The sequence below is a fragment of the Elephantulus edwardii genome, unplaced genomic scaffold, assembly GCF_000299155.1.
Source record: "Elephantulus edwardii isolate Elephantulus edwardi_28Jun2011 unplaced genomic scaffold, EleEdw1.0 scaffold00154, whole genome shotgun sequence".
Taxonomy (NCBI): Eukaryota; Metazoa; Chordata; class Mammalia; order Macroscelidea; family Macroscelididae; genus Elephantulus; species Elephantulus edwardii.
Genome location: NW_006399904.1, coordinates 7470402 through 7489013, shown reverse-complemented (window position 1 = coordinate 7489013; position 18612 = coordinate 7470402). Strand labels below are relative to the sequence as shown.

Sequence of the window (18612 nt, the reverse complement as noted above, 5' to 3'; positions counted from 1 at the left end):
GATAGAGCAGGGTTTAGGGCTGTTGTGCATAGGGTCGCTATGAGTCGCAAACGACTTGACGGCACATAACAACAACAAAAAAATCCTAACTCCAATCTTTGGAATTATTGATGAAATTATACTTTCATCCTATTTTGCTGTATACACACACACACACATTCCTAAACACTTTAACAGCATCTCTCCCAAATTTGTTGTTTTATATAAAGACAAATTCTGCATAAGACCATTATTGTAAAAATAGAAGGAAAGTTATTACAGCATGTATGGGAACTTCAAGCAGGGAGGGAGGAGTGAAGCGGGGAGGATAGGTAGGAGCGAAACTACAGGGTTGCACAGTTTGTTGGGTGGAAGGAAGGGGTGAAGGAAATGGGAATGATCTGGTGGGCACCTGAAAAGACAGGGTAATGATGGGCAAGGTCCGATGGTAGTTAATTTTATAAAACAATGCATGAGAATGATTTCATGAAATACAATGTAAAAGAAGACTAGTAGGAAACACAATGTATTATATATACTAACTCTGTAAGCAAACCAATTTAAAAAAATTGCCCTGGGACAGGGATAATTTACACACACACACATATGGTTTTAATCAAAATTCTTCTAAGTGGTATAGCACTGGTCAGTCTGTTTGCTATACAGAGGTAATCTCATGCTAAACACTGTGACACTGATGTGTCAAGTGCAAGAATGGTTACCCATGCTGGACAGTGTTTGGTGTCGCTCCTCAATTAAAACAAGCTTGGAAGCAGGAGTGACTTCCACATCTGAAATAGCTTGCCTCCGGAAACACTATGAATGTTCAGAAAGGATGAAAGTTATATAAGTGTTCAGGTCTTTTGATCATATTACAACAAAAAAAAAACCCAAAACAATATATATACATATATATATAGTCCTGAAATTCATGGCTCTAAAATACCTTGCTAAGGAGTCTTGGTGACACAGTGGCTGAACACTTGACTATTAAGCAGAAGGTTGCTGGTTTGAACCCACCAGCGCTGCCTAGGGGAGAGATAAGGCCATTTGCTTCTATAAATATTACAGCCTTGGAAACCAGTTCTGCCCTGTCCTGTGGGGTGGCTGTGACTCAGAATTGAGTTGGGGGCAATGGGTTTAAAGTGCTTCCTGGGATCCTGTCAGCTTCTCCACCCACATGTGATTCTACAGCAACTGTGATGTCTTGCCATTGTCCAGTTAAGTATGTCGTTCCCCTCAGCCCCACCACCACCACTCCCGCCATTCTTCTCTTTTTCATGTCCCAGTTGGCATACAATGTTCTACATTATATGCAAGCCAGGACTAGGAGCTTCTCCTTTTACCCTCTGTTGTGATTACTACAGACAATACCTTAAAACCCACATTTATTACATGAGTTAATCCCAAACCACTGGAGGGCCTGAGGTAAGTGGAGAAGGATGGGGTTAGCACCAAGACTTGTAGGGTTGTCAACTTGAGTTTATTTGCCCACTGCAGCGCCAGATTAGAGGAACCTCTGCCAAATCTGTCCAATCTAAACTCCCAGCTTGTCCTTCCCCAGCCTTTCCAAGATTTGGTAAAGTATGAGGGATGTAGGTCCGTTGAATCTGCCTTACTGGGAAAGATTGCATACATCCTACACATGACCTACAGTGGAACTGACATCTTCAGCTTGGAGTAGGTGACATCATCCTTGATGACGGGAACCTAGTCTGCTCATAGATTGCTCTTAATTGTGTTATAGTCTCTCAGTGATAAGGCAGAGCAGGAGACTGTCCTGTTGAAGCTGGGTGCAGTCCGGCTGAGGATGACGGAGCCTGTTGCTTTTCTGCAGACACTGGGATGCGACAACCGCTGCTCTGTCTAAGGAATGGGCACCTCCCCGCCTGGGCCAGTTGCTGCTGCAGGAGGCCGACCTGTCAGCCCTCCGGCTCTTGGAGGCCCTGCTGCAGACCGGTCCCCACCTGCTGCTTCAAACATACATTTTTCTAGTCTCTGACTTCACAGATGTTGTGTCTGGTGAGTAGCTTTCCCTTGGAAGCCCAGATTGATCAACTGCCAACGAAGACGGAAATACATTCCCTATTCAGCAGAACCCTCCCATCGAAGATTCTCCCTTCTTGAAGGAATCAAGGGTTTCTCTGGATGGTGCAAATTGTTGAGCGTTTGATTGCTAACCAAAGGTTGATAGATTAAACCTGCTCAGAGGTTCTAAAAACCTAGAAAACTCTGTAAAACAATTCAAATCTGTGTGTACATGAGGTCAACATGAGTCGGAATGCACCCCAGGTCAATTGAAGGCAGCAAACATTCTCCAGTGCGCTGTTGTTGTTCTTAAGTGTCGTTGAGTCATAGACGACTCATAGCCACCCTGTGAACCAAAGACATGAACTCTCCAGTGCACTAGGAGGTTCAAAATTGGCTTTTTATTTGGGATGTTACATTCACAAGATTTTCTTTATTCATGGAGTTAAGGCTTAATTAAGTCTATCCATAGAATAGAAAGCATATGTAGGCACAATGACTTGAGAAATTGTTCCATTCTGCTTCTCTGTAAGATCAATGTACCAGTTTTTCCTGCATCTCTGGTTTCTAGACTAAGTCTTAACTCACTCAGAGGCTTACCCCGTCAGAACCATGTGAAAATTGGGAACAGCTCAGGCACTGAAAATGTTTCCAGCCCCCGGTGATTCTTGTTCTTCCCTCACCCCTTTATCGCCTCTTGCTTCTTTGTTCCCATCTGCTCTAGACCTCGTCACTCCCCTTCCACTCTCTCTCTTTCCCCCTCACCTTCTTATCCCTTCTGCCCCCTCTTTCCTTTTGTCCACATTTGTATATTCACAAGCTTGGTGCTTACAAGATAGGGCTTTGCTGTACCTCCATCCATCTTTATCAGAGCATCCAATGCAGTTTGATATTCTGGTTTTCTTTATTTTGTTAAAATTCCTTCATATAGATTGAAATGTAAAATGCATTTAGGATGCAATGTCCTGTTCAGAAGTCTCTAGGATCTGCTTAGTTACAAACAGAGCATAAATGAGAGCACTTAACGGATCAGTGAACTGAAATTTTTTCTAAAGGGCATAGAAAGGGAGCAGCCACCTCCTTTGTTGCAGAAGAGCATCACTTATATTCTGTCATATTTCCCATTTCTTTCGGTAAATACGTGTGTGTGTGTGTGTGTGTGTGTGTGTGTGTGTGTGTGTGTGTGTGTGTATACATAGTCTGTTTTCACAGGTGAATGTGATTTGTGACGGGAACTCGATGTGAAGTCTTATTTTAATAAGAGCTTAGATGTCCCACAGGAGAGATGTCATGAATGAGTCTTCATGTGGTGGTGTTCATTTGAAGACATAAAAGGTTTCTGTCTGTCCACTTCCTTTTCAGGGGTGAGTGCTCTCTTCTCCTGGTCATCGCTGTCGTGGGCTCTGGTGTCCTACACTCGTTTCATGGGCTTCATGAAGCCGGGTCACCTCTCCATGCCCTGGGCAGCCCTCTTCTGTCAGCAGCTCTGGAGAATGGGCATGCTGGGAACCCGTGTCCTGAGTCTGGTCCTGTTTTACAAAGCTTACCGTGTCTGGGTTTTAGTTGTTGGAGGTAAGGCATGAATATATTCTAATTATTTCTATTTAATAAGTTACCCCCAAAATTAAAAACCTTAAATACTATATATGCTCGTCTGGTTCTGAGGCTGACTGGACTTAGAAGGGCAGGCTTCACTTGGAGTGCCACATATGGTGGCAGTAGGATAAAGGGGGTCTGGATTCAGCTCGTCAGGAAGACTTCACACACATGTCTAACTTCTCTGTGGCCTTCCTCAACAGCAGAGTAGCCTGAGCATGGCAGCTGAGGGCTTTAAGGAAAAGGAAATGGAAAGTGTCCATTCTTGAAAGACAGGCTCAGAACCTAAACATCAGCATGTCTTCCATACTCTGTTGGTCAAAGTCATAATTGACCATAGATTCATGGGGAAGAATGAATAGACTCCAGCTCTTAATGAGTATTCGGGAGGGAAAGCATTCATGGTAGCTACTGAGGGTCAGCGCAGGAGGGGAAGACCCTCAAGGAGGTGGATTGACACAGTGACCATAACAATGGACCCGAGTATTATAGCATAGATGGTGAGGATGGCACAGGACAGGCCAGGGCAGGGTTTGGATCTGTCATTTATTGGGTCACTAAGAGTGATGGCTGACTGGACAGCATCTAACAGCAACAACAACAACAAATTAGGAGAAAAATGTTCATAGCTTAGTTAGCCAGCCTACATACCTGTGCTCCTAGATAAAGATACAGAGCACAGTTTTAGAGCACAAAGTCATTGCAATAGTGCCAAGTATTCTGTGTTGTGGACTGAGAACTCTTTAAGAAAGCTGTCACTCCACAAGAGGGAGGTCTAAGAGCCCACCTGCTTTGACCCAAGGCAAAAATAGACAATACTGCTTGTAGTCTACAAAGGGTCTCCATTTTGTTCAAATGGTGAACCTTTGACATCTTCCCTGTTTTCACTGAGCCGAATCCTTCCCTTCGGGCCTCAGCCTGGCAGTGTGGTAACGACAGGGAGTCAGGCTGCCTGTGCAGGACTTCTGAACGGGGCCTGTGTGCCCCTGCCAAGGAGACGGCTCTGGCCAGCAGTGAATGCCCTCTACAGAGGGAACACTGCACTTTTGTTTTAAGAGAACTAGAGAAGCTGAGAAATATTAAAACCTTAGGCGTCATGCAAATGTTAATGCATTTACTGGCAAGAAAAAAATAATTTTTTTGAAAGAAAGTATGCTCCTAAAGCAAAATTATCTAGTTTATTTGTTGTGATTTGTAAAAAGTGCGGCTTGAACTCCAGTGTAATATTATCTATCTGAAAATGTACATTGCTGTTATTGTTAGGTACCGTCAAGTCAACTACTACCTATACACTTACTAACTCTGTGAACGACAAACTAAAACCTTGTCCTCTCCTATCCCACCCGGGTCTCCACCAAGCCCAAGCCCACTCTTGCAATCATTGTGTCAGTCTATCTCATAAAGGATCTTCCTCTCTTGCATTGACCCTCTACTTTTCCCAGCATGCTGTCTTTTTCCCAGGACTGGCCCCTCCTGAAAACATATCCAAACTATAGTCACTGTGTCAGTTCCTAAAGAAGAGAATCTATGAGAATAATATGAGAAGATGTAAAGATACAATGTGTTGGTTTTCTTGGACCCTTGGATCTCTCTTAAGGGTCAAGAGTCCAAGTTAGGGCTGGTCTGAGGAGAGAGGGTGGTGCCACGCAGGAACAGGAGTGTCTGCTTGCCCACAGGGAAACTCATTTCTGCTGTCCCGGCTTCTCTGCAGGTGCTCACTGGCTGGTGATGACATTCTGGCTAGTGGCCCAGCAAAGTGACATCATAGACAGCACCTGCCATTGGAGGCTGTTCAACCTGCTTGTCGGGGCCGTGTACATCTTCTGCTACCTTAACTTCTGGGACAGCCCTTCCAGAAACAGGATGGTCACATTCTATATGGCAAGTGATGATCAGGAGAACTTAAATTAACTTTTTAAGCACGGGGCGGGGGAGGTTGTACGCACACATAGGCACACACGTGTGTACACTTTTGCATGTATATCTATTTAAAAAGGAATACTTTGGTTCCCACTACTGGTCCAGTAGGCAACTGACAGAGAGAAAAAAAATTGACGTTGTCAATGATTTTACTTTACGTGGATCCAAACTCAGCATCCATTGTAGCAGCAGATGAGAAATGAAAAGACATTTTGCATTAGGAAAATCTGCTGTTAAGGACCACTCTAAAGTTCTAAGGAGCAAGGATGTCCGTTTAAAGACCAAGGTGTGTCAGAGTGATGATATGTTTCTGAAAGTTGGACAGTAGTGAATAAGTATATTTGAACAAGAAGCAATGCATTTGAATTATGATACTGGCAAAGAGTATTAAGTTTATCATAGACTACCAAAAGAACAAACAAGTCTGTCTTTGAATAAGTGCAACCAGGGTGCTCCTTAGAGGCAAAGATGGTGAAACTTCATCTCATATACTTTGGGCATGTTGGGAAAAGTCATTATGCTGGGAATGGTAGAGCATCAGGGAAAGAGAGGAAGAACTTCAACAAGATAGATTGACTCTAAAAATGGGCTTGAGCAGACCATGAGGATGGCGCAGGACAGGACAAGGGTCCGATCTGTTGTTCATAGGTTCTCTATGAGTTGAAGTTGACTTGACAGTACTTGGCAACAACAACAGCTTTGTCTTGTGGGGGCTGGGGGGAGAATCTTCAAAAGAATTCTCTTCTTGAACAGAGATAACAGAGTCTGAAAAGCTGACATCAGTTGTTCTTTGTCATTATAGTAATGTTGTTGTTGTTCTTAGGTGCTATCGAGTATGACTCATAGCAATCCTATGAGCAACAGGTCTGAACCTGTCCTGTCCTGTGCCACCCTCACTCTCTGACATACTTGAGCCTGTTGCTGTAGTCACTGTATCAGTCCACCTGATTTAGGATCTTCTTTCCTGCCACCGTCCCTCTACCTGTCCAAGCATGATTTCCCTCTCCCAAGAAATAGTCTCTCTTAGCAATATGCCTAATGTATGCCACATGAAACTGTATCATCTTTGCCTCCAGGGAGCACTCTGCTGTAGCATATTTAGTGATTTATTTTAGCCAATCTCCACTAGACCATCTGATAAATAGAATCACAGTTTGACTATATAACAGAGATATACAATGTCCATGTTCATCAAGTTAGTTTTTTATTATTTATCATGGTGTTTAAGACACTGTCCTAGGTAATACAAAAACCACAAATACAACATTCTGCCTGCCTTCCACTTCTAGTTCTCTTGGGGATATCATCTCTGCAACCAAATCACCAAAGTTTTAAGGCAGAACACAAGTAAATTGTTGTTAGATGCTGGCAGGTTGACTGCAAACTTAGAGTGACCGTATGAACAACAGAGTCAATCTTTCCCTGTTCTGCTCATCGCCACAATCTCTGTCATGCTTGATCCCATTATGACCGTCACTGTGTCAGTAGAATACTTGTGGTTCAAGAGAGCATTTGCCCACATCACTTCTTGCCGGGATGACTTGAGACACTTCACTAGAAAGTAGAATTTGAGCTGGACCGCAAAAGATGAAGGAGAGGACATTTGCCAAGTGATTGAGAACACAGCTTTTGGGCTTTGACAGGGTTGCATGAAGGCCCTTGCTCTGTCAGTTACTAACCATGGGACCTCAGTCACGCATTTAAATTCTCTGTGCCTGTTTTTGTATCAGCACTTGAGGAGTAATGCCATCTCATTCTCACAGTTGCTGTGAAGATTAAATAAGATCCACTTATAAGGTTCCTGGGAAGATTAAAAAGCAAAACATACATAAATAACTTGGCATAAAATAAACAGTAAATAGTGCCTCTTGTTAATACCGCAAGATACACAGACCTCGAGCAGGGGCAGGCATTCTGTTTTGGGGACGTGATTGTAATGGGCAGGGAGGCGCAGGGCTAGCCCAGGAAGGAGCAGGCTGCTTGCCACCTCCTGCATGCGAGCGGTTAATAGCCGAGGGGAGCTCTGGTCTGTGAGGAGTTGTGCTGCTAACCCAGAGGTGGCGCCTCTCCCGCGGCTCTATGGAAGGAAGATGGGCAGTTGTTAATACTACAAGATAAACAGATCACAAAGATCTCATTGTGATTTACAGCTCAGAAGCCTGACAGAGGGTCAGCTGTGCATCAGTTCCGACTTGATGGCAGTGAATGAATGAGATAGCCTACAGAGCCTGAGAGAGCTAATGGGATTTGTGCGGCTGCACGTTACTTAGCCTCCCCAAGACTCGTGTCCACATTTGAAAACCAAGAATAATACTGGCCATCTCAGAGTGATAGTAAGGACTGAATGTGCTAATGTGTGAAAGGGCCTGGTCTGCCGCTGTGACAGCACAGCTTCTTAGCCATGATACCTGGATGAAAATGCAATATTGGTGTTATCTGCAGAAGCAGTCCATTCTTAGTTCAGCAGGTTCATCTGCCAGTGGCCAAATGAATACTAGTAAGCAGGAGTTAAATAATGAGGCACTTCACGTTAATGGATTTTGCTTTGGTTTTAATGACTTTCACTCTTGTCAGCATCTTCCTCAAGAGTTTTAGAGGATATAACATAAGGAAGAGAAGCTGATAATTCCTACCAGCTCAATCACCAGAGTAGGGAGTTAAGAGCAATTAAGTTAGGAAAACTAAAAATCAGATACTATTTAACATAGAATAGTGGCTCTGAGATCACAATCAGGTATTTGTGGTGATTCTCCCCATTCACAGAAAACTATCTAGTTAAAATAGTCATTTGTCAGCAGGCTAGAGCCCCAGTTGTTCTTGTTGTTACATGCAATTAGCACCAACTTGTAGCTGACTCTTCAGCATGTTTTCAGAGGCAGTAAATCCCATTGGAAGAGACTGCTCATCTTTCTCCAATGGAGCAGCTGGTGGATTCAAACTACTCACCTTTGAATTCCTCCATTAGTGCATTGTTATATGCTGTCAAGTCAGCTCTAACTCACAGCAACTCTGGGTTCAACAGAGTGAAACCTGTCTGATGACCCTCTGCTGTACTTAAAGCCCATTGTTGCCGTCCCTGCATCGGTCTAGCTCCTTGAGGGTCTTCCTCTTTTTCACTGACACTCTCATTTTCAAACCGTGATGGCATTTTCAGAGGAATGCCAGCTGATGATAACTTGCCCCAAGTGTGTGAGACAGTCTCGCCTTCTTGCTTCTAAAGAGCACTCTAGCTTTACATATTCCAGGGCAGAGAGGTTTGTTCTTTTAGCAGTCCATGGTAAATGCAAGGTTCTTTGCATCCAGCACTATTCAATTTTCTTTTTTGATATTTTTTTATTCATTGTCCAACATTCAAATGCATAAGGAGCAATTGAAAGTGTCAAGGCTTGGTTCAGGCATACCTTAATCTTTAAAGTAACATTCTTGATCTTTAGCACTTTATAGAGGTTCAACGACATTGTTGTTGTTGTATGTGCCATGGAGTTGACTATGACTCATAATGACCCTGTGCACAATAGCTCTGAACCCTGCTCTGTCTTGAGCCAATCTCACTATCTCTGACACATCTACCCTCATTACCTCAGTTATTTTGTCAATACATCTCATCTGGGGTCTTCCTCTCCTGTGCTGTCCCTCTACCCTTCCAAGCATGATGTCCTTCTCCAAAGACTGGTCCCTCCTGGCTACAGCCCAAAGTATGTGAGATGGAGTCTCAAAATCCTTGCCTCCAAGGAGCAGCTTGGTTTCACCCTCTCTGGGACAGACCTGTTAGTTCTATTGGCAGTCCATGGTATATTCTATACTCTACTCCAGGACCACAACTCAAAGGTATCAATTCTTCTTCTGTCATCCTAGGTCATTGTCCATCTCTCTGATGCATAGCAAGTAATTGCAAAGACCATGACTTGAATCAGGCACACCTTCATCTCTAGACAGACAATGTTGCTCTTTAGCATTCTGGAGAGGTCTTTAACAGCAGATTTTCCTAATGCAATTCATCTTTTGATTTCTTGACTACTCGATTGTGGAACCGAGCAAGCTGAAATTGTTAACATAGTGAAGGGAAAACATTATTTCAGGCTTTGACATCCAACATCCTAATGTTGGATACACAGATATTTTGCTTATAAGCCCTATAAAATTATTTCTCACTTCTCCATCATTGTTTTTTCTTCTCCAAAATGATCATGTTTTGTTAAGTACTGTCAGGTAGGAACCAGTTTACAGCTGACCCACTGATGGCCTAGTGGCAAAAAGCTGCACTACAATCCCAATGGCACGCGATTCTAATCCACTAGCTGCTCTTTGGGATTAAGAGGGGCAATCTCCTCTCATGTGATTAACTGCCTCTGAAAATCTGCTGGACGGTCAGCTATAGGTTGGTTCTGACTCAATGGCACACAACAACAACAACAACATAGCTTATCCTCCAGAGCATTTTCAAAGACAGTAAACTGCGTAAGAGGAGACTGCCCATCTTTCTCCTGTAAAGCAGCTAGTGGATTCTAACTACATACCTTTGAATTATCAACGCAACTCATTACCACTAAACCATAAGATTATATGTTAAGCAAAGAATCTGGTGGCTAGCAAAGTCTAACATCACCATAAAGGAGCAAAATAATTTCCTGGAGAGTGTAGTACAGCTATGAACCCATTTATTCATTCAGTTAATTCAGTAAGTAAAACTTCTCTGTGAGGAAGCTTGTTTGACTTCTCTGTTGAAATCTTGGTGTGGGGAGGGAAGAATAATTATCATTTTGGAAATAAATGCTGTGTTCCACCTTCTGTTCTAAATTCATTGACTATCTTATTTTATTTACATCTCACACACAAAAAAAGAGAGAAAGAGATCTAACCCATTTTACAAATGAAGAAACTAAGCCTTATAAAAGTTAACTAACCCACTGAAGGTCACATAGCTCTCCTGACAGACCAAACTAACAAAACTTATTTTTAGTGAGTCAATAACGACTAATAGATACTGACAGAGTAGAACTGACCATCGGGTTTTCAGAGCCGCTGTCTTTACATAAGCAGATTGCCGCATCTTTCTCTTATGGAGACACTGGAGGAGGTTTGAACTGCTAACCTTTCTATAAGCAGATTAGACACTTAAGCAGTCTCTTCTCAGAGCACTTTAACCAGACAAAGCTGCATTTCAAATCTAACTGGTCAGAAACCAACATGGTTGAGCTCTTAGCCACCTGCTATACCATATTGTCTGCAATGGAATAATTAATTTGTGGATGTAGGATTCAATAGTGTTTGAGCTGGTAGGGAGCTTTGGGTGCCCCACTGCAACTATTTCTAAGCCTGTCTAGTTAGAAAATGCACTGTGATAACTTTCCCAAAGCAGAGAATTCTCAGAGATTCTGATTCAACAGACCTCAGTAGAGCCCAGATATCAGTATTTTGGGAAAAGTCTCTGATCACATGTTGGAGAAATACCTGTCTGTAAAAATAAAAAAACCCACCCAAAAAACAAGAAGAAACCAAAACAACAAAATAAAACCACACCAACAAAACCTTATTGCCGCCATTGAGTTGGAACTAGTTTGTAACTGACCCTCCCTTGGATTTCTGAGGCTGTAAATCACACAGGGGGAGACTGCTCACCTTTCTCCCTCGGAGCTGCCAGCAAATTGAACCCACCAGTCGTGACCTTCGTGTAAGCATCACAGCTCCCTGAGGACTACCTGTCTGTACTAACCTCCTTTTTTAGAAGTGGAAACTGCCCTTTGCATAGTTGGTTTGTTGGGTTTTTTTTTTACTTAGATTGAAACTTTAATCTCTTCACTCTTTATTAAAATTTCCACTTGAACATACACAGAGCTTCTACCCTTTTCTGGAAAAGGAATTAGAGGCTAGGTTGTGAGAAGGTCACATCTTAAGTGGCCACAAAGATACAAACAAATTAATGCTAACCGCTGAGATAAGAGAAGTGATGTTATCAAAATCCCACAAGAATGTAAGAAACAGGAGCACAGCGTGGGAAGTCAGCGGAGCCTTTATAAAAGGTGACATTTGAGCTAGCTCTTGATGGGAAAGGGGACAGAGGAGCCTAGGAGGGCTTTAAGAACATTTTAGGTAAAGCTTTAAAAGCAAAAGTAAGAACACAGAGAACTTGGGATTTCACAGGAAATGGAGTGTGAATGTGGGGAGAGCTTGTTGGAAGATGACCCTAGACAGGAAGATTGAGGCCAAATCACAAACAGATCAGCTTGCAATGTCAGAACGGGGACTTGGTCTTGGAGTTAAGACGGAATGATTTTAAGGTAAGGTAGGCAGGAGTGACAAGGGCCTGAGGTGAAGTGGATCACTGGTGTGGATGAGAGATGACAGGGATAATGAGGAGGCTACTGATAGGAATGCAGACAAGAGGTAATGGGAATAGAATAAAAATATTAGTAAGGAGAAGAAAGAGGTAATACATATCAGCCAAACTTGAGCACCTAAACCAACAAGACCAGACAGCAGATGGATGTGGCTAATTGATGAGTGGGAGAAAACTCCAAGAGGCCACTGGACAATACTACACAAAGTAGTATTGCCATCAATAGGCAACTACAGGTGGCCACCATCAACTCGTTGCAACCCTATTGACAACAGATCTGAAGCTCGCACTACCCTGTGCCGCCCTTTGTTGTTGTTGTTATGTGTTGTCGAGTTGCTTGCGACTCATAGCGACCCTATGTACAACAGCCCTAAACTCTGCTCTGTCCTGTACCAATCACACTGTCTCCAACATACCCATCCCGATTACCCCAGTCACTGGATCAATCCACCTCATAAAGGGCCTTCCTCTCCTGCACTGTCCCTCCACCCTCCCAAGTATGATGTCCCTCTCCAAGGACCGGTCTCTCCTCACAACATGTCCAAAGTATGTCAGACGGAGCTTCAGAATATTTACCTCCAAGGAGCAGGCCGGTTTAACCCTCTCCAGGATGAGTCTGTTTTCTTAGCAGTCTATGGTACCCTCAACACTCTTCTCCAACACCAAAGCTCAAAAGCATCAATTCTCCTTCTATCCTCCTTAGTCACTGTCCAACTCTCTGATGCATAACAAGTGATTGCAAAGACCATGGCCTGTACCAGATGCACCTTAGTCTCCAGAGACACACCGTGGCTCTTCAGTACTTTAGAGAGGTCCCTAACAGCAGACTTTCCCATCACAATACGTCTTTTAATTTCCTGGCTACTGGTGCTGAGACTGTTGACTGTGGAGCCGAGCAGACTAAAACTGTAAAAATCTCAATCTCTTCACCATCCATCCTAATGCTGCCAATTGTGCCGCCCTTACCTTCTCTAATATGCACCAGCCTATTTTTACAGTCATTGTGTTAACCCGTCATGTGAAGGCTCTTTCTCTCTTTGGTTGACCCTCCACCTTTCCCAGCATGATGTCTTTTTCTAAGGACTTGGCCCCAAGTGTGTGAGATCAGGTTTCACTACCCTGGCTTGTGAGGAGCACCCTGGTTACACTTCCTCCAAGGCAGATTTGTTTGTTCTTTTGACAGTTCATAGGCTATTCAGTGTTCTTCCCCAATAGCACAATTCAAAAGCTTCCATTCTTCTGCCATTCTTATTAATTGTCCATCCAACTTTCAGCTGCATAGGAAGCAACTGAAAAGGCCATGGGATGGAGCAAGTGCACCTTAGTACTGAAGTAATGCCTATTGCACTTACTAAAAAGAAATCAAAGATGTGTTGCATGGGGGAAATCTGTTGTCAAGGACAATGAATAAGGATGATGGAGGAAGAACCATTGCCTTTGAGTCGTGGTGCTGGAAGAGAGTGCTGAATATCCCATGATCTGCAAAAAGAACAAGCACATTTGTTTTAGAGAAAGTAAAGTGAGAGTGCTCCTCGGAGGCAAAGATAGTGAAACTGGGTCTCATTCCTTGAGCATGGAGAGAGCAGACCTTGAAAAAGACATTAAGCTTGGAGAAAGGTCAGTGAAGGAGAGGAAACCCCTCAAGATAGATTGGCACAGTGACTGTATCAATGGACTCAAGTACATCAGAGATTGTGAGGATGGCACAGGACGGGGCAAAATTTACATCCATTGTTCACAGGGTGTCACTGAATAACAGACTTGGCTCATCAGGACCTACCAACAACAACCCAGAGACCTCAGATATGAGGACAATGTTGTTATTGTTGTTATGTGCCGTCGAGTCGCTTGTGACTCATAGTGACCCTATGTACAATAGCCCTAAACTCTGCTCTGTCCTGTGCCAATGGTTGGAAAAGAGTATTGAATATATTATGGACTGCTAAGAAAACGAACAAGTTTGTCCTGGAGAGGGTTAAACCAGGCTGCTCCTTGGAGGCAAGGATACTGAAGCTTCATCAGAAATACTTTGGGCTTGTTGCAAGGAGGGACCAGTCCTTGGAGAGGGAAGTCATGCTTGGGAGGATGGAGAGACAGCGCAGGAGAGGAAGACCCTCTATGAGGTGGATTGACTCAGGGACTGGGTGTGTCAGAGATGGTGAGATTAGCACAGGATAGAGCAGAGTTTAGGGCTGTTGTACACAGTGTCGCTATGAGTCGCAGGCAACTTGATAGTACATAACAACAACAACAACAGACACGATTAGATTGCTGAGTAGCATCACATAAAGTTTTTATTCTCTCATTTGCACTTTCTAGAGCTAAAGTGAATCTATTACATTACCTGTGCAAAATTTTATAAGACTTATAGAATAACAGTACTATGATTTACAGTGTCTAATTTTAGAAATATTTCATATACCGTATTTAAACATATCTTTGAATTCTAATTTGTTCATTTAATATTAATATACTTTATTCATATCTTTATTATAAATACATCTTTATATTTAAAATTTTAAAGTTCAAAGTTAGTAAACAAGTCTGAAACTTCCATCTTGCCCCTCAGACCAGTCTAGTCACCAGCTTCTCCTTGCTGCCACCTGGTGGTAGCATATCAAACCTATTTTTTCAAAGATTGGGGAAAATTGCTTGGTGGTGAAAACGTTTTTTATTCTAGCTTACTAGAATTCAATAGCACTTAAAAACTCTTGCAGAGATGTTTCCTTTTTGTGTTATAAAAAATAATACCTACTTACAGTTAAGGTAACATGAGAATTATTGATTGCCTTCAAGTCAAGCACGACTCATAGCAACCCTATAAACAAAAAGGCCTGAAGCCCCTCTACAACTATTGACATTTATCAAAGTTCATGGGATTTTCGGAGGCATGTGAGTTATATGAAATAAAAATCTTGTTTTAACTGGATTTAACTTGACAAAGGTAGCTAACCTAGCAATTTGGTCTGCACCTTTACACTTCTGTGCATTTATAATTCTGAAGACATTTTCATGAGCCATGTTGAAACCATGGTTCCTGTGTGAGATAATATCTCATGGAGATCATAGGGCTGCTTCTGGGAGGGTCCTGTAGCACTGGGAGAGCCCCCTATGAGCAGTGAAGAGGGAATGTCCATGCCTGGAGGCTACTTCTATGGACTTTGCAGGCTGAAGGGCATTGCTTAGTGCACCTGACGAGCCGCCGTGGCGCTGCCTTTGGTTCCATAGATAATGCTGCTGGAGAACATCGTCCTTTTGCTGTTAGCCACCTATTTCCTCCAGGAGGCATTGTGGAGCAGCCTGTGGATGGTAGCTGCTGTCATGTCTGGATTTCTGATTGGTAAGACCCAATGCTGTCTCCGTACACCTTTGTCCGTCTTATTTTCCTAAAGTGAGTTTCCAGGGTAGGAAAGCATATACTCAGGCTCGACTTGGATAAACGGAAGTAGAGGAATGGAGTTCACTGCACTGTGAAAGGTGAGGCCATCACAGTCCAGGGACCGGGACACTGAACTTAGCCTCCTTTCACCTTGCTTGACCTTGCTCAGAACACAGAGCAGTGCTGAGGCTGCCTTGTGTGAAAAGTCGAGACCATCTAAGCATCTGATGCGAGTGGTAAAGCCCACTGCTGTCACAATGATTTCAACTCTTAGCACGCAAATGTGACAGAGAACTGCTCCATGGGGTTTCATTGTCTTTAATCATTATGGAAGCCAATCACCAGGCCTTTCGTCTATGGTACTGACGGGTGGAAGATCTGTCAGCAGCTGAGAGCCAACTGCCTACTCAAGAACCCTTCCCTGTGGTCCTGCTGTTATTAGGTGCCGTTGAGGCAATTCCGACTCCTCATGGCTCTAATTGACAGCCCACAGGGCTTGCTGGGCACTGATAGTTACAGAATACCAAGTCTTTCTCCCTTGGATCTGCTGAGTCGGTTCAAACTGCAAACCTTATTGCTCAGTAGCCAAGCACTTAACTATTGAGCCACTAAGATTCTGACTGTGAGTGCTAGTGCCTTGCAAAGGGAATTCTGGTTGCATGTTCTGTAGGGAGTTGCACTGCTAACCCAAAAGTTGCCACTCTAGCAGTTCAAATCTCCTAGGGATTACTCAGAATGATGAGCAGTCTTCTCCCATGTGATTTACAGCCTCCAAAAAGCTGCTTGAAGATCTTCTATGTGTCACTTCCCACATGACAGTGATGAAGATTTTCTTTTTTTTTAGAATGCCTTATAAAACACAATCCATCTCAGAGTTCTCTGAGATTTGCAGCAACTCATGGCCCACAGCTCCTCCCTGCACCCCGAGTTCCAGCCCTGCCCCTAATTCTGTATAACTTCAGATCTTCCTGTTACCCTTCAGGCTTCACGCCCTTGTGATATACAGAAAGAACCCATTGTGATCGTTCTGTAGGCTTCTTGTAGCTCCTCCAAAGGAGCCCTGGTAGTACAGCAGTGAAGTGCCCAGCTGCCAACAGGAAGAGTGATAGTTCAAGCCCACCTAGTGAACTCCACAGCAGAAAAGCCCCCATAAAGTTCACAGCCTAGAAAGCCTCCCACTCTAGGCAGCTCTGCTCTGTCATATGGGGTCACTGTGAGTTGAAATCGGCTCCAAGGCACCTAACAACAACAGCAGCTTTTCATGCTGTGATTTCCTGGCCCCCTCGGGTTATTTTTCCCCAGAACTTACTTCAGGTCTCAGGCTGTTTATAGCGAACACCCTGCAACAAGGCACTCCATCCAGTGTAACAGGAAACTGGAAATAACGTGGGAGGATTACTGGAATGCTCTGGTAAAGAAATTATTGCAGTAGTCAACACTTCTGATCAAAATAAATTAAACTGACAACAATGTGATTAAGATGTTTATGTACAAAGGAAGTGTTGTTGTTGGTCATGGAAATTCCTTGATATGGGATTTTTTGATGAGCATGTTTAACCTCTGCTTTAGTCTGATTTGTTTTTGAGATGACTTCCTACCCACCCCCCTCACCTCACTTTAGCATCAACTTGTATCAACCCGTGGTTGAATTCTGAGCATCTAATCCATTTATTTCAAAGAGCTGACCTTTTCTAACAAACACCTCCCACATGCACACATATACTTGCACACACGTATGTATGCATTCATATCTAGTATGCAATTGGCATCATCCACAAGCAAGAGTTTTATAAACTCAATAGATTTAAGCTTTGCTACAAATTTCTTTAATTGTTAAGGTTTTTTCATTTTTTTATAGACGTTGGAAGATACTTCTCCAGTGTCAAAGAACACAACCTTGTGCTCCTTCTTCTCTTCCAGGCAGCGTCTCGCTGATAATTTATTACAGCCTGCTACACCCAAAGTCCACAGACATCTGGCAGGGCTTTGTGAGGAAGTGCTGTGGCACTGCAGGTGGCGATAAAGCAGAGAAAGAATCTTCCCTCTGTGTTAAAGCCCCGGAGGGAGAGAGGTTGGAAGGCTCAGGCTTGGGCCCACTGGAAGGTTCTGAGGTGACACGTCTCGGGACATCGCTCAGCCCAGAGTGGGGCCTTTCAGAGGCTTGTCTGGGAAGCCAGGCTGCCGAGGAGAACTCTGCCCTGGGACACCACCACTGGCTGTTTGTGAAACTTGCCTTAAAAACTGGAAATGTGTCCAAGATCAACGCAGCCTTTGGAGATAACGGGAGTGGCTGCTTTTGCCCCACAGCTTGGCAATCGAGTCAACACTACAACCCACAGAGAAAGCTTTTCTTTACCCAGCAAGAGTTCCCATCATCACCCCAAGACACCCAACCCTTGGGGAGAAGTTCTGAGGCTGAAAATGCCCCAAAAGCAGAGGCCAAGCCTGTGGAGATCTCAAGTTACATCTCCTTCACCAGTGATCGTCCTGACAGTGCACCTGCCCAGGACTTGTCAGCTACTCAGGCTGAGGGTGGCCTGACGGAAGGAGCTGTGGTTTTGCCGTCTGAAGCCATAACCCTTGAGGCCCAGGGAAGGGACAAGACTGGTCAGGAAAGAGAAGGACAGGAAGACTCCACAGTATACTTTAGTGCCATCCTAGAAGGGGTGGCATCCTCACACCAACAAGTTAGGGCATCTCCACAGATGTCTCACTCAGGGCAGAGGTTGGAGACCAGCAGCCCTACCCAACCTGCTCTGTCTCAGCCTGGTGCTAAATCCTTTCCTGTCACCATGGCTAATATTAGCCCCATCCTAGGCATTGGCCCAGGCAAAGCCTTGTGCCCCAGTATTGGCTTCCCTGGAGGGTCCCCAGGCAGCTCGGAGTGTGGACCACAGCAGGAACTCTGGAGAGACCCAAATCATCATGCTGCAGTCAGCGTGTGGAGGCTGTTGTCAAAGACTGGACGGCAGTCAGAGGATGAACCCTGCCTCACGTCCACCCCTAAGTCTGAAGCCATCCAAAGGGACTCCAGCCAGAAGGGAAGGCGGGAGCAAGAGAGGAGCTTCTTCATCTAATCCGAGTCGTGTAGAATAAGGCAGTTGACCAGCAAGCAGTTCATCAGAGTGCTGCTGACCTAGGGTTTAGGAAAACCCCACTTCTGGTACTATGTCCTTGGCAAGTCTCTTGCCTTTCTAGACCTCTCTTGCTCAGATGGAAAGGACAGAAGGTGATTAGATGATTTCTTAGCCCCGCTCGGGAACACAGCGTACCACACATTACTGTGTTCTCGCTCCCGGGGATGGGGTGTAGGGTAGCTTCGAGAAACCTCAGGTTTTCATGAGCTCCATTGTCCTCTGTTCATCTTTTCTGC

At 44.0% G+C, this 18612-nt stretch overlaps 1 protein-coding gene across 1 annotated transcript in view; it reads left to right on the top strand.

The window, feature by feature from the left end:
* The window catches only part of XKR5 (XK, Kell blood group complex subunit-related family, member 5), a 32432-nt gene extending 14116 nt beyond the window's left edge, over nt 1-18316 (top strand). The window contains exons 3-7 of the mRNA XM_006895022.1: nt 1817-2001; nt 3370-3579; nt 5315-5484; nt 15089-15200; nt 17160-18316. Coding sequence (XP_006895084.1) covers nt 1817-2001; nt 3370-3579; nt 5315-5484; nt 15089-15200; nt 17160-18316 — 1834 coding nt within the window. The remainder of the gene's footprint in view (nt 1-1816; nt 2002-3369; nt 3580-5314; nt 5485-15088; nt 15201-17159) is intronic.
* Nucleotides 18317-18612: the final 296 nt, after the last annotated feature.